We start from the raw sequence: 15,501 nt of genomic DNA on the forward strand, positions 1-15,501 counted from the left end.
ACCTGCACAGCAAATGCCCCCACAGCTCCCTGGGGCAGAGCCAGCTGGTGCCACCTTCTCCAGAGCACCGCTCCGGTGCCATCAGCCTGCCTGGACAGCACCAGCACTGCCCCGAGGGCTGCTGCAGCAGGTGCTGGCAGACAGGATTCTCCACATGGGGCATTCCAAAGGCTTTTGCTCAGCAGCGAGGCCAAGGGCAGGAGCAGCTCCTGCTGTGGCTGAGGGCTGCAGGGAAGGGCAGCAGCCCCAGGCACTGGAGCAGGAGTGGCTGCCCTGGACAAAGACACAGCACCCCCGAGACAGGGAGTGAAAGCACTGCCTGAGTCCTGGGGATGTTGTGTCACTGCTTTCCTGAGCCCGCAGGCACAACAGCTCCTGCTGGGAGAATGGCCTCACTTGATTCAGGAGGCTGCAAGGAGGGAGGGAAGGATGGCACCAAAAGCCAAGCAGCCCAGCTTGCAGCCAGAGTGGAGCTGGCCTCAAGCCCTGCAGGCCTTTCTCTGAGCAGGACACCTCCTTGCTGCAGGAAAGCTGCCTTTGTAGCACTGTCCCTTCTTGTCTTATAATAGCTGATCCAAGGAGTGCTTTGAGCACTGCCTTTGCCCCCTCCCTCGCCCTTGGGCTCAGGCTTGGCCACGAGGCCGATCACCCCAAGGAAGGGGTTTGGTTTGGCTCTAGGACAAAGCAGAGGGAAACGTTTATGGCAAGAAGGCAAGAGGATTCTGACTTTATCACAAAGGAATGAGTTAATGAGCAAAGGCTGCAATAATACGTCTTATTTAATGAAATTTGGGAGAAATTGGAAAGCATAGTTTCTACGGGGCGTAAGAGGGTTCTAATGTGATTTTATTTTGTGGAGAATCTCGTAAAAAGCAGATTGAATTGTCAAATACTTCTTGGATCTTTTTCTCTGCTGACATGGGCTATACTTGTTGAGATCAGACAGTACTTCCTGCTTGGTAATTCTCCCCCAAGCCTCAGGGATTTCTCCTTTGCCCTGAAATTTCCCATTACACAAAGCTTCCAACTGTGTCCTGAAATGAGACACAAACCATTTCCAGTACGCCTGCATGGATGAGTCAGGAAGAATGTTCCAAGTGGAATAAGGGGGTCCAACATCCCGGTAATTCTTGTAGGGGATCAATTTGCTGTTATCAAACGTGAATTTGAGTTTAGTTGTAACAAGGCTGGAACAAATATCAATGACCAGCTGGTCTGTCCCAGGCCACGTGGTTCCCATCAAAGCTCGTGGGCGATGAAAGACCACCTGATGGTCTCGATCGTGATCCCGCATTGTGTTTGTGCAGACAGTCCCACAAAAGGGACACTGTGCCCAGCACCCTGAAAAATGCTCCACCAGGATGGTGTGAGGCTGCCTTGGAAATGAGCTCAGGTCAGCATCAGCCAATTCTTTCATGAGCCTGTCCCTCAGGTCATCCAGAGCTTCTGCCATGGCACTGCTCAGGAACTCAATGTCTGTGACCTCCTGGTGCTCGATGCCCTTCAGGTCACTTCTGGGCAAGTTGATCACCTCTGACAGCTCCCTGCAAAACTCATCCAGCCAGAGAGAGACTTTGTCTTCTCTGTCTTTTCTGTCTTTGACAATTTGAGTTGATAAAGAAATGGCTGACAGGATGTTTTGATAGAGAAGATCCAAGGAGAAATCTAAAAACACGCTCAGCCTCCTACTCCCATCGAAACAGTGCTTCCTAACTCGTATCTCAATGTAACTCTCAAAAAACTGTTTTGGAGACCTAAGGTACTGCTTGAAATACTCAAAATTTTCCTGTTCTGCCAGGTATTTCAAGATCCAAACTTCCAGATTGGCTCGGTTGCCCTGGAAATCTGGGAATTTGCCCCGCATGTCTTCAGCAATGTCTTTAGCCATCCTCTCATAGACAGCACGACGAAGAGCTGGCTCAATCTTGTCACAAAGGAGAACAGCAAAAGTTGTGACTGAAGTGGCTCCTTGGCAGGAAATCTGGAAACATTGGAAGAAATATTCTCTCTTGCTGTTCAGGTACACAACTGGGTCATTTGCCTTTCGGAATGCTTCATGCATGGCTTTAAACCTTTCTGCTGCCATTTTGCACAGATATAGAGACAAATCCATGCTGTACTCTCTGTTAAAAGTACATTTTGCATTGCTGGGGACAGAGTTCACACCTTTCTGTACTTCATTGAGTATTTCATGAATAAAATTTTGACTGTAATCGCGTTTCTCCTCTTCCTTCTTAGCAATGTTTGCCTTCACAGACGCTATGATGTTATCTATGATGTGCTGAAAGTTGATCACATCAGCATAGGAAATGCTCCTGGGATCAGTGATAAAGCCTAAATATTTTTTCTTCATTATATGTTTCTCTGGATCAAAAGAAAATCCTCTGCCTTTTGGAAATGACGTGATCTGTGCATGGATTCCCGGCTCCTTAAAATACTCAAGAAGGACATCTTCAATTTCCCCATCAATATCCACCCGTTCTGGAGGAGGAGCAGCAACAGAGACTTCATTAATCCACTGGTTCCAGACAAGAGTAAAGTGGTCCTTTAGATCTCTCTCACTGAGGCTCTTCCCTTTCAGACTCACAGCCAGCTCCCGACTCCTTCTCAGCAGCTCATCTTCATATTTCAACTTCCTTGCATCCAGTTTCCTCTGCTCCCTCAGATTCTCAATGAGATTCTCACATTTCTTTTGTGTTTCAAGAAGAAGAGTCTCTTTTAGTTCTTTCAGCTTCAACCCTGTGCTGGATTTCCACTGCACCAGTGTCTCACCGTCTTTGTCTTCCCTGAAATACTTTTCCATTTCTTTCTCAATGGCATCACTTGTCTCTTGCACCAGCCCTTCAAGGTGTCCTCTGGTGACATTCTGCAAGTCCCCGTTCCGAATTTTGTTGTCCAGTCTCATCTGTACATCTAAGATGTGACTCCTCAGCCTCCAGGTCCACTGACTAAAGGCACTTTCCAGTCTCCTGTAGACAGCAATCTCCAGAGAATTCTTGAAGCTGAAGACAAAGTTTTCATTCAGCAAAGCATTCCAGAGGTCACCAATACGATCTTTCAGGCTCAAGAATGTCAAAATGCCGCGCTGCGACTCCTTCTTGGCAGTCTGCAGTATTTTGCTTTTGAGTTGCTGGACATTCTGGCTGTATTTGGGGTTGGGTGGTGCCATTGGGGGGCTTCCTTCCCACAGGTGAGAAAAGTAGTGAATGTGGGTGTTCACATCAAAGTCAATGACATCGCTGAAGGAGGAGATGTCACAGAATTCCTGCTGGGCAGCTACTCGGGTCATTTCATCCAGCTTTTCCTGCAAGCGCCTTTGACCTTCCATGTTCTGCTCCTTGGCAGTTGCTTCTCCCACGTTTTGGTGGACAAAGAGGCAGCTTGGGGAAAGATTGACTTTCTTCATCCTCAGGAAAGCCTGCACCACTGTCTGGAGAACATCTTGCATTTCTGATGGATTTTCTCCAAAGATATTGATCACAGTCAAGTTGCCAACACCAATGACAAAGGTGGCCAGCTCGTTGTCATGGTTCAGGGAGTGTTTATTGGCCATCTCGATGGCACGAAGTCCCTCTGTGTCAACCACCAGCACAAAATCAAAGCCCAAGTCTTGCTGCAGCTCCTCTGCCACCGGGATGAGCTGCATGAAGGCTCCGCGGGTGCATCTCCCTGCGCTGACATTGAACTGCAGACCAAACATGGCATTCAGCAGTGTGGACTTGCCCGTGCTCTGGATGCCCAGCACAGAGAGCACAAACACTCGTTTGTCCCCCAGCCTCTCAATTAATCTGTCAAAGATTGCTCCCACCCAGCGCAAGGGCAGGTAAGAAGCGTCCCCATCCATAAGCTCCACGGGGTACCCTGAAACCATCAGCTCTGCTGCAATTTCTGGCAGTTTGATAAAATTGTCTTTCTTTTTCTTCATTAATTGCAGAGCTTCATAAATCTGCCCTGCCTCTCTCAGAAGGTGCTCCAGGCTGATGGATGAATCATTGATTTCATCAGAGAGGCTTTCTAAATGATTCAACATTTTAGTATTCATACACATTTTTCCCTGGCTTTTTTTTAATACCAAGATTTCAGTCCATAACTTGTGATAGTCTCTCCTCAGTTCTTCAAGGCGACCACAAGACAGCTCGTCCATAAAGACCTTCATCCAATACAGGAAGTATTTCATGGTATCTGCTGGCTGGGACTGGAGAAAGCCAAGGAATGATTTCATCAGTGGGTTGAGAGGGAAAGCTTGCTCAAGTTGCTTTCTTCTTATTGCTTTCTTCTCTTGTTCAATTTGGCTGCGATGATGCTCAATGCTCTTGTTCCCCTTCTCCTGCAAGCGAGTGAGTTCTTTGTCCTTTTGGCACCACTGGTACCACAGTTTTCCTTGAAGCGGCAGCAGCTGGGATTTGATCTCCGACAGCTTCTCTTTCTTCAGAAGCTCCACCAGCTCCTTTGCCTTTGCTTTGGCTGTCACACACGCGGGTTGACCTGCATCTACAATGAATCCATGCTGGCGAGCTTTGTCCGCACAGGCCTCTAGACTGAAACATGGATTAGATCCTTTCAGGAGATTCCGAATTGTCTTGGTCAGCTGGACCATCAGTTCTGCTTCATTTCTGTTCTTGATCCCTATTGTTATGATTTTGCTGGCTTGTCCAGCTGCCACATTCTCTTTTTCTGTGAGAAGAAAAACCAAAGGCCTTTGTGACTGCCAGAGGTCCTTCAGAAGCTTTTTCCCCCTGTCGTCCATGTGCTCCAACTCAGATACAACAGCCACATTGACAGCAGATATCTCCTGCAGGAACTGCAGCTGTGCTCCATGATCCCTGGCGTCTCCATGCAGGTTACAGAAAGCCACGCAGCGCTCAAGGGTGTCACTGGGGCTTCCGCCAGGGCAGTACCAGGCAATCTCCACCAGCCCTTCCATCAGCAAACGCTCTCTGGTGCTGCCTCTGCAGTGGCGGTGGAAGAAAGTGTCGTGTTTGCGTTTGCTCAGCAGAGCGTTCAGGAGCTGGGACTTGGAAGAGGAGTCTGAGCTGCCAATGCGGATGAAGGACACAATGGGTGTCAGTGCCTGAAAGATGAGTTTGTTGTTGTAACTCTTTGTTTGGGCCTGCTTTCCTGACTTCTCCACCTCTTTCCAGCTCCTTTGGATTTGGCTGAGGGCGTAGAGTGGGAACTCAATGCGTGAAGTGCTCGGGTTGGGCACCAGCAGAGGCAGCGCCAGTTGGCAGAAGGCCAGCTTGGTTGTAAGTGTCTGTCTCAGGAAGTCATCAGCACAATGGAAAATGGCCATCTGCAGGTCCATGGGGTGCACATGGCTGTCCTTGCTACCATGTTCAGGAGCTGCTTCTGTCAGCTTATCAAGAAAGTTTTCAAAGGAGCCTGATTGTTGGTTCTCTTGCTCTGTGGTTTGTGGCATGGGTGCAAGGCCTGAGTTGCTCCTTTTCCAGCAAGTCAGGTATCTCACCTGGTAATCCACAGTTAACAGCTTTTGCAAGAAGTAAAATGGCAGCTCCTCGTCCTGGCTGGGCTGGCTGTCCTGCAGAGATATCTTGCGGATGGTGTGGAAATCTCCCATCCCCATTTTCCTGGGATAGTGATTTTCCAATCCAAGGCGCTTGAGTAACGGGAGAAACGCCTGGTTTGCAATGGCTTCCTTTTCTTTGGATTCGCTGCTGTTTGACTTGGATTGGGACTGACTGGAGACCTCAGGTGTTGGAAAAGTATCTCTTAGGTCTCTGAGTATGTTCTGCATTCTCTGTTCATCCCATTTGTCATCCAAGCACCCACTGATCAAGGAGTCCAGGTCCTGCTCCAGCCTCTCCCAGTCTTCGTCTCCACGGTGCTTTTGGAGGAGATTCTTTATCTGTATGGACCACAAGCCTTTCATGTGATCTTCCATGAAAACTAAACGCTCCCTCTTCTGCTCAGGGGACAGCTCTTGACTTTCAGGTGTCACAGTCAGACCCGTCAGCAGGAGGAAGGCCTCAGCTCTGTTGGCATCTTGCTCCTTCAGGTTCACATACTCCGCATGTGCTGCTTCCATTTCCTTGGCCATGTAGTGAATTTCTGGGTGTACAAGAAGGTGCTGAAAAGTGCTGCTTTCCACCTGGTACCCTGTGCTGGTCACAATCAAGAGCACCAACAGTTCCATGTCCTTCTGAGCCTGTTCCTGGAGAGACTGGAGTAAGGAATAAATGGCGAGGCTGCTGGTCAGGGTGGCTTCTATCTTTGCCTCATGAACATCAGAAGCAGAGCTTCCTGGTGCGTAGGTGACAGCATGGATGTGCTCCTTCATTTGCTGCAGTGTTTTGATGAGCTCTTGAAGCTCAGAGACTTTGGGAGACCTGGGAAGTGGGTGCTCAGTCTGGAAGACCCATTTCATAATGAAGGAAGCCTCATGGAAATTCTTGACAGAGTAGATATGAGGATTCAGGAGGCTCCTCAACATTACCTTGATAGAGGTGGTGTTTTCTGGAGGTGACTCCTGGCAGCTGCGCACGGTGTTCACCAGGAAGTCCTGCAGGGCTTTGTCCGACAGGCACGCGTTGATCCACACACTGGGGTTCCCAGTTTTTGCATTCAGATCATCTTTTAGCTCCATCAGCATGAGCAGCTTCCTTTCATCCACTTTTGTCACCTTCCAGGTCTGCATAGTCCCCATGAAATCTCTGGCCTCTTGCACTGCACTGCCCAGTTCCTCTCCAAAAATGGTTATGATGCTCTGATTCATCAGTGCTTTGTACCCAGCCCTGAGAGCTCTGCTCATCTGACCAACAGACTTGAAATCCCCACAGTGATTGCCCAGGATGATGTCCCACACTGGGATCAGCTCAAAGCCACGGTCGATAACGCACCACGTTGTGTTATCAGACACGAGCCCTGTTTTCCACTGAGGAAGGGAAGCTGTGTCTGCTGGGCCCCCTGTGTTGACCACGTAGAGCTGAATCACTGTATGAGAACTCTCTCCAGCTCTCCCCAGGACAGAAGCCTGTGAGCTGGATATAGAAACATCTAGGGTCCCTTCTACACTGGCCCCAAAGCCACCCCAGCTGGCCCCAACAAAGCTGTTCAGTGCTTCAGTCGTTTGTCGCTTCATCTCTTCCCGCTGCTCAGCTCGGAATCCTTCTGTAGAAGCCTTCCACCAGAATATCCCCCCAAAGTGGAGGGGACCCCGGCATACATGGGACCCAAACCTGCTGAAGAAGCTCTCACACATCTTCACCAAGATGGGGTTGTCTTCTTCCCAACTGAACTTCAAAAGCTGCTTCTCCATGTCTTGCAGCTCCTGCAGAGCCGCATCCGAGAGGTGAAGCTGATGCCTTTGGAAGTAGCAGGAGGCCAGAGGGATGTACTGGTACTTGGTGGCGCAAAAGTAGCTCTGCTCAGAGTGGGACTGGTGGGTGTCCTGTGACAGCCAGGAGCTGCTGTGATCTGCACGCCCTCCCAGAATAATCCCCCAGAATGTGGATTTGGCAGAAACGCTCATGCTGAACCCCAGCTGCTCCATGGACTTGGTGAAAGTGGATTCTGCTGCAGAGGAGGAGAACTCCTTCCTCTCAAGCAGCGATCCTTGCTCCGGACCGGCCAGCTGGAATCCCTCAGGAACCCTGAGGAGCTGCTCTCGCCTTGCCAGCACATCTTCAGGTCTGCTGGTTCTGTAGATGCCCTGCAGGGCCAGTCCCCCTGAAGCCCGCCTCAGCACCTCCGTGTCAGGGATTTTCTCCCTCCTGCCTGCTGACTGCTTCTGCAGCTCCAGCTGCTTCTGGATGCTCTCCAGCACATCTGCCAAGGGTTTCTCTGGTGGTGGCCAGAACTCTTTGGGAATCTCCATGACTCGCCACAGAGTCTCTGCTTTCTCCCTCAGAGCATCCTGGCTGTGGCTGTGGCTGTTGAGCATTTCTGTCAGATCCTTCAGAGCTTGTTGGGCCATATTTTGTCTCTGCTTTGTCTTCTCCAAGTGCTCCTTCTGCACCTCTTTAGATGCTGTTTTGTCATCTGTTATTTTCAGGAGTTTTAGGAGTGCCTTTTTCTCCCAGGGGTGCTGTGCCTCACACTCCAGCTTGAGGTAATCTTTGTATTCCAGATGTTGCAGGGCTTCTCTGTGCTTGATTCCCAGGATCTGTGAAGCTTTGGGCAGCCAGTATGCAGCTTCCAGTCCTTCCTTCTCAAACGCCTCAGCCAGGAGCTGTGCCTTTGCATCCCCCTCCTGTGTGTCCTCTTGAGAAGCCATGGCTGTGGAGGAAGAACAGAGACTTTACCTTGAAATGGAGGTTTCGGGAGTTTACTTGAGTTAGTTATATGAATTAAGCGTTTAAAGTTTATCTTGAGAATTTTAACCTTTTACTTTAGAAACCTCTGCCATGGTACAAAGGGCAGAGGAAAATGCAAATTTCTGAATCTTCTTGCGATAAAGAACAATCCTTGGGAGAAGACCAAGGAATGCAAGAAACCGAGATAAATGAGTTTCTCTGTCTCGAAGGTGATCAAAATCGACAGACGTACTCAGATAAGCACCAAGTGCCAAAGCGGACACGCAAAGGAGAAAATTTCAAAAGTTCAGTCATGAGGAAGACCACAGCCTTCAGCCTCAGAGACCACCAGAAGAATCCCTCGCGACCACCACCATGAACAATGCATGCTCAGAAGTGTGTGGATCTAATTCCCATGCTAGGCGAGGACAGGCGGTGCCAGGGGTTGAATATGCATGGAAAGGTTGTGCAATGTCATGTATATGGAACACCTTTGCGAATGAAAATGTAGCTCAGACCAGGGCTCAGGGCACAACTTTTCACAAGAGCTATCTCACTTGTGCTGGGCACTGACAATACATACCCACCACTTCATAACTACATCAGGTTGTGGAGTCTATTTATTCTGTGTATCACTTCACCCTAAGTTGTTGTCAGGGGCCTCAGGCTCCTGGCAGAGGCTCTGCAGCAGCTGCAGCCCCCGGGGATTGCTCCCACCCGGCTGCTGGAGCCAGGCCTGGGATGGCACAAGAGCCAGGGTCTCCTTCCCAGCACCCTGGATGTGCCTGTTGCTTTCCTGTTTGCAGGATCAACCCTGAAGGTGAGCCTGTATGCCAGAGACAGCACAGAGAGACAGAGACACAAACACAGACACACACACACAAACAGAGACACACACACAGACACGCACAGACACATACAGACCCACAAATGTGAAGTACAAAGTTGTGTTTCGTGTCAGGTAAATAAAAGTAACCTGTTGTAAGACTCTGGCCGAAATTTCTCTCATCTGCCTCATGATTCTCGGACCACCGAAGATCCTATTTGATATCCTGGTTTGGTGAAAGTCTGCCAAGCTCACAAGGCCGAAGCATAGTCTCTGGCCTACCAAGCTATTGTTCACAGGTGTGTTTGGAGAAGAAGTCATTGTGCCCTTTTACTTTGCCTGCATCACCCTGCAACAATGATCCTGCAATCTTCCCAAATTCCCAACTTGGCTAGACCTTTCTGAGATGACCTTTGGTGGTCCCCATGGAAAAGAAGACTCTTCATGCAACTACTGTGACAGAGGGACTGAGATGGGAAAAGCCTTTCCTCCAAGGACTGAGACATGAGACCCTTACATAGAAAAAAAGTCCTTTTCTCCTCAAAGGCTGAGACTGAAACCTCTAACCTGGGAGGGGCGGTGAGTGGGGGAGAACAGCTGACCAAACTGAGGTGTTTGTCTGCAGGTAGTGACCACTGGACCAATGGCTCTCGCCCACTGCTGACCAAGATGAGATCATGGACTATTGTATTAGTTCTCCCCTCCTTCTCAATTCTCAATAGAAAAATCCTAATAAAAGCCCCCCAAGTTAGCTAGTCGAGTTGAGATCTCCCCTGACGTGAATGCGACAGGTGCCCCTCAACTGGACTTTGAAGGACTTTCATTGCCTCTATGTTTGGTAGCTATAACCTCCCTTTCTCTTTTACTCTTTTCTTTCCTTATGCTTTCCCTTTCCCCCCTCAGTTCCCTCCAATGCATTTTTGCTGTGATCATTCAATAAAGTACACTGGTTTTGATTATTACTGCAAACCCCCTTGCCTTATTAGTGCTTTGTACCTTGAGATCAATCTAACGAGCAATCACGCACCCCATTCATAAGGACGGATCATGACACCTGTGTAGTTGTGGTTTTAAAATGTGTGGAACACGGCCATGGGACAGTTACAAAGATGAGTTCTAATAAACAACTGAGGAAAGAAAAGCATGGAAGAATGCCTTTGAACTAACATTTTGTTTGAAATTAACTATTATAAGTCTTAAGATATTTTGTAATAACAACCCTTGAATTATAACTTTAGAATGTTATTTTGTACTAAGGATTTTTAGACTGCAGCTTAGCATTTTAGAATGTTACCATGTATTAAGGATCTTAACACTGTAGCTCTAGATTGTGTAAAGGATTTAAACAAAATAGGGAAGTCTCCTAATGAAACAGTGAAAAACATCCTGAGAAAGGAAGATGGACAGCAGCATCACTGATTGATGATTTCGAAAAGGGAAGCTGGACATCATTGTCATAGATTAATTGTCTTAGAAAACAGAAGCTGGGCCCCACCATCTGGGATGCACATCCTGGGATATCTAAACCTGGAATAGATCCCAATAGAGTATAGAAATTGTAAAGGAACCAATCATCACCATCATAGATTTACAATCCTGAAGTATAGAATTGTAATGTAAAAATTTGGAAATAGAAACTGCTGTAGAAATTGGGAAATAGAAACTGCTGTAAAAAATTGGAAATAGAAACTGCTGAGAAAGCTTATGAATATGCGTGAATATGATCAATAAATACCAGCCAAGCTCAGCAATCAATGTGCAGTTGGAGGGGAAAACCCCCACCACTCAACCCAGAGCTGTTTTTGCTCATACTGTGCCATATCAATTAATAAATTTAATTACTGCTTGATATATTGGCTGAGTCAAGCTTCTCATTTCTGACATAAGCTAATTATAATATGAAGTGGGGCTAGGTGGGGCTAGGCGGGGCTAGGAAATGGATAGGCGTGGAACTATTGTGAAACTTGATGCATATGTAACATTTTAGAGAATAAAAGAGGATTAGTTTTCTCGGGAGGCGGGAGACGTGTTTGTCTTTGTGGGGAGGTCCCACATGTTTCTGATGCTGAATAAATACATACCTACTTTACAACTTTACAAGTTGTGGAGTCTGTCTGCCTATCATCACCCAGAATTTCCTTTTATAATGTGTGTCTTGGGGTGATTTTATGATGATACTCTATTGCCTAATCGTCTGCTTTATGCCCAGAAAGGGTGCTGTAGATTTAAGATGAACCAGGGAGCAAGGCCAAAGCCTGGGAACCCTAGGCAGGCTGTGTTCAAACTTTCTGTCTGGGCGCTTGGCAGTGCCGACCAGAACTCTACATTGTTTCTTTTGTTGGATTAATTTTTTTTTGCTAGCTTGAAGCAAGAAGTTTTTTTCCTTCCCTTCTCCTAGCCTAGACGCTGTACCAGGAAGTCTTCTCAGTGGCTTTTTTATTTTTTCCTTTTTCCTTGAACTGTTTTGGATATGCTTGTTTTTCTTTTCAGCCCATCCAAGGAGCCGAGGAGGGTCACCTTGAACCGATCTCGGAGAAGCTGGACCAACATGAGAAAGGACACTTAAACCCACCACTTCCGCCTGCTGAGAGGCAGAGACTAATGCTAGAAAGGTTCCCACCTATTCTGCTCGAGTGGCTGCATGAGCTCCTGTTCCTCCCATCCCCTGAGACAAAGAAGGGTAGCCACCATCTTTGCCCCTTGGCCATGCGGCAAGGTAGGGGTGGGGTGTGAGGTTCAACTTCTTTCCTGTCCTTTGTGGGTATTTTGATTTGTTAATAAAGAGGTTTACTTTTTTCTTCACTTTCATCCATGGGTATTCATTCCTCTCATTGGCAAAAAGGGATTTTTGGAGACATTCTCTTTGGAGGAAAAGCTCATTCCAGGGTGTTTTCTCCTAAAATTTGTCTCTAAACTGAGACAACGCATTAACCCACAGAGTTGGTCAAGGAAAGCCAGTTGATCTGAGATTTTTGGATTTCAGTAGAGCTTTCAATCCTGTGTTTCCCAGGATCCCTGTGTGTCCCTTCCAACTCAGGCCATTCCATCATTCCATGGTTCTCACCCTAACAGAGCTGGCACTCTCACTGCACACCTGCCTTTACACCTTTGGGTTTTTGACCCTGAAAGGAAAGAGAAGGAGGTGTCTTTACAAACAAACTGTGGCCCTGATGGTAGATAAGGCCACATATGGAGAAGTGAAAGAAGCTATGGGAAGTAACCATAAATTCCATAGAATTTCCACTAATTGACACAGACTGCTACTCACTCAAGACTCTGCAAAATCTCTGGATTTAGAGGAAAAAAAAAAAACAAACAGCGACAAAAGAAAAACTGGGGGAGGTATACATTAGAAGGGGGTCTGTATTAGGCATTTCAGGTGGTGTGTACCTCTCAAATACGTCAGCCAATGGGGAAAGAGAGAGGGAAATGCAGTCGGGAAACCAGGATAAAAAGAAATGTCCCCTAAAAATTTTGAGATACCCCAGGGGAAATACCCCATGGCCTCTCCCTTTAATGGAATAAAATTACAGGACTCCTCTGTCTCTTTTTTGACATAAATCTTTAGTGTTTGTGGATTAATTTTCCTGACAAGCTGGGGAATTTGTCTGGGATCTTTCCACTGTTTGGGGCATTGTGCACAAGCGGAGCTGGAGGCGCACGTCACCCAGTTTCAGTGATCAGCTCCCCTTAGCGGCGGCCGGTTTGGGGGGATTGACTGGGGTCCTGAGACTGTCCAGGAGACAGACGAGTGGTGGACATGGGGGATCCGTGAAAAGTCCATAGGGAAGGACCACTGAAAATCTCACCGGTGAGTAAAATGGGTTCTTTGAGGAGAAAACCTGGGAGGACATCCATGGAGGGTAGCACAAGTAAAGCAAGGCACACATGGAAGGCTGCAAAGGTAAAGCTGGGAAGGGATCCCAGCAAAAGGGATGATGATCCCATAGTACCCCCGGAGAGTCCCTTGGGGAGAATGCTGAGGTCTTGGGACAGATTGTGCATTCCCCCAGAGGTAACTAAGGAAAGAATGGTAGAATATAGTAATTTTTGTGGCCAAAATATGAATTGCCAAAGGGGCTTAAGTGGCTACCTTATGAAAGAAATAGACTTTGTTTAAGTCAAAGTATGTGGTGGTATTTAGAAGAGAATTGGAAAGGAGTGATTGAAAGGGAATGTTGATTGATATGGTTGAAACAAGCATCAGGAGAGGTCTATGTGCTAAGAAAGAGGGAAGAAAAAGAAAAAGGGGAGGAAGAGAAAAATGGTGAGGATTGGGATGTTTTTCAGCACCTTGCTTGTCTTCTCTTCCAGTTTTGCTAGCTGACCCAGGGCCAGCTGCAGGTCCTCCTGTATCCTCAACTTCCAGAGCAAAGGGATCAGGGAAATGCTGTTCCTACAGCCCCATCTGAGGATAATGACAGTGAAAGGGGAGGAGGACAGCATATCATATCATCCCATAGAACTAGAAGAGGAACTCAGTATAGGACATCAGAGGCCCCCTGGACCCAACAGTCTGGGGTACCAGATGCCACTATGCCAAGTTCCCTTGGGGATCAAGTGGGAGGGTTTGGGTTTGTAATTGTACCACTTACTACCCAGGATATAAGAGAGTTAAAAAAGCAATTTCCCACCATATTTGGATGATCCCATAGGAGTGGGAGAAACAATAGGGGAGTATTTGGAAAATGTGGGTTATACACGGAAGGACTGGGATTTTCTTTTGGGGATTTTGTTTGGGTCATCAGAGAAATTAATGATTTTTCAGAAAGCTCAGCAGCTGTGGGAGGATGAGCATCCACAAGTGGCAGGGGACGCTGGACCCAGCACACCTACTGCAGATGATGCAATCCCCTAAGGGAACCCCTAGTGGGACCCAAATAATCAGGCCAGTCTGGCTTGCCTTTGTGATTACCATTCGTATTTGATTAGGGCAAGAGAAACTGTCTTTTCCACCAGAGGAACTTGAGATAATTAAAAAGAGTGGGGCAGAAGAAAGAGGGGATAATTGGTCTACAAGGGATGGTAAGCAGTGGATACCAAAAGCTCTGGCCTTAATATTAAAACAACTCCACAAAGGGAAGGATTGGGGCTCTTGAGGACTAGCAGAAGTCTTCCTCAAGATATATGTTGCTGTGGGTCTTCTTATTTTGGCAAAGTGAGCTATTGACAGTTGTTTTGTTTGTGCTAAAACCAAGAACAGGGTTACAAAGAAAACTGCCAGGGAAGGGAGGCCTAGCCACCCTGTTAGCTGACATACTATTACCAGAAGATATTTAAACCTTGATACTTGGGGCATTTTGGTAAAATCCACCTGGCATTTCTGGAAGGGTTGAAAGAATGAGTGGAGAAATGAAGAAACACCTTTCAAAGCTGGTGATAGAAATCAAGATGCCATGGGTGCAGCTTTTACCATTCACTTTGGCAAGAATAAGGGCCAGACCCAGAGGAGATATTCAATTCTCTCCCTTTGAACTGATGTTTGGAATTTCTTATCCTTGTAATTCTCAACCTGGTGGGGGTGGGGGGTAGAAATAAGTGATGTATATTTAAAACAATACGTGGCCATGATACTGTCTCTTGTGAAATCTCTTCAACAGGAAGCTCAGCTTGCACAGACCCTGCCTTTGGATTTTGCTGCTCATAACATCCAGCCAGGAGACTGGTCCCAGTTAAGGAGTGGAAAGAGGCACCACTGGTGGCAAAGTGGCATGGACCTTTCCAATTGTTGCTGACCTCAGGAACAGCTGTCAAGACAGCTGAACACAGGTGGACCTGTCACACTCGCATCAAGGCGCCTGAGGCCATGGAGATTTGGACATCTCAGCTGGAGGAGAAGGATGGGAAGCCGTGACTGACACTCCGTGGGGGCGGAATGGAGCGGTAGCCAGTGTGTCGACATCGGGAGAAACCCTGTGTGCCTACCTGCACACCGACTGTGTGCTTAAATAGTCTGTGTGGGCATCCCTCGTAGCAGGCGTAGGCCCTGCAAACCTGCCTTGGCGTTCAGAAGCCTAAGATAGGCAAAATGCTGAGTCATGATGACTGGACCTTAGGAGCCCCTCTCTCGCACTCTTGGACCTTTGCTTATCTCTCTGTAAGGCTAGAGGTCACTTTCCTTTAACTCTTACCATTGGACAATTCTCAATCCCCTTTTGCCCTATATAAACCCCTGTTTCTGCCCAGCTCATTGGAAGAGCTGTCACTGAACCCCTTTGCAGAAAAGAAGATAATAAAAGACATCGCTGCGGAACATTTCACACGGCTCCTCTCCTCTCTTCTCCCGCATCAGCTGAATGCTGCTCTGCCTGCCTAAGCCTAGCCTAGCAAGTCCAAGAGCTGAAATCACTAATGAGCTGAAAATCACAAAAGCTGAATATCACTAAAAGACTTGCTAAGGCGAAGGCTGGAAGGCGCTGCTCA

General features: G+C 47.6%; 2 protein-coding genes across 2 annotated transcripts in view; both read right to left on the minus strand.

The window, feature by feature from the left end:
• Positions 1-15,501, minus strand: part of LOC119699072 (interferon-induced very large GTPase 1-like) — a 179,779-nt gene that overhangs the window by 33,698 nt on the left and 130,580 nt on the right. The window lies entirely within an intron of this gene.
• LOC119698525 (interferon-induced very large GTPase 1-like) overlaps positions 836-15,501 on the minus strand; it is a 39,992-nt gene continuing 25,326 nt past the window's right edge. The window contains exon 3 of the mRNA XM_038130495.1: positions 836-8,235. Coding sequence (XP_037986423.1) covers positions 836-8,233 — 7,398 coding nt within the window. The 5' untranslated portion in view covers positions 8,234-8,235. The remainder of the gene's footprint in view (positions 8,236-15,501) is intronic.

The sequence above is a fragment of the Motacilla alba genome, chromosome 3, assembly GCF_015832195.1.
Source record: "Motacilla alba alba isolate MOTALB_02 chromosome 3, Motacilla_alba_V1.0_pri, whole genome shotgun sequence".
Lineage (NCBI taxonomy): Eukaryota > Metazoa > Chordata > Aves > Passeriformes > Motacillidae > Motacilla > Motacilla alba.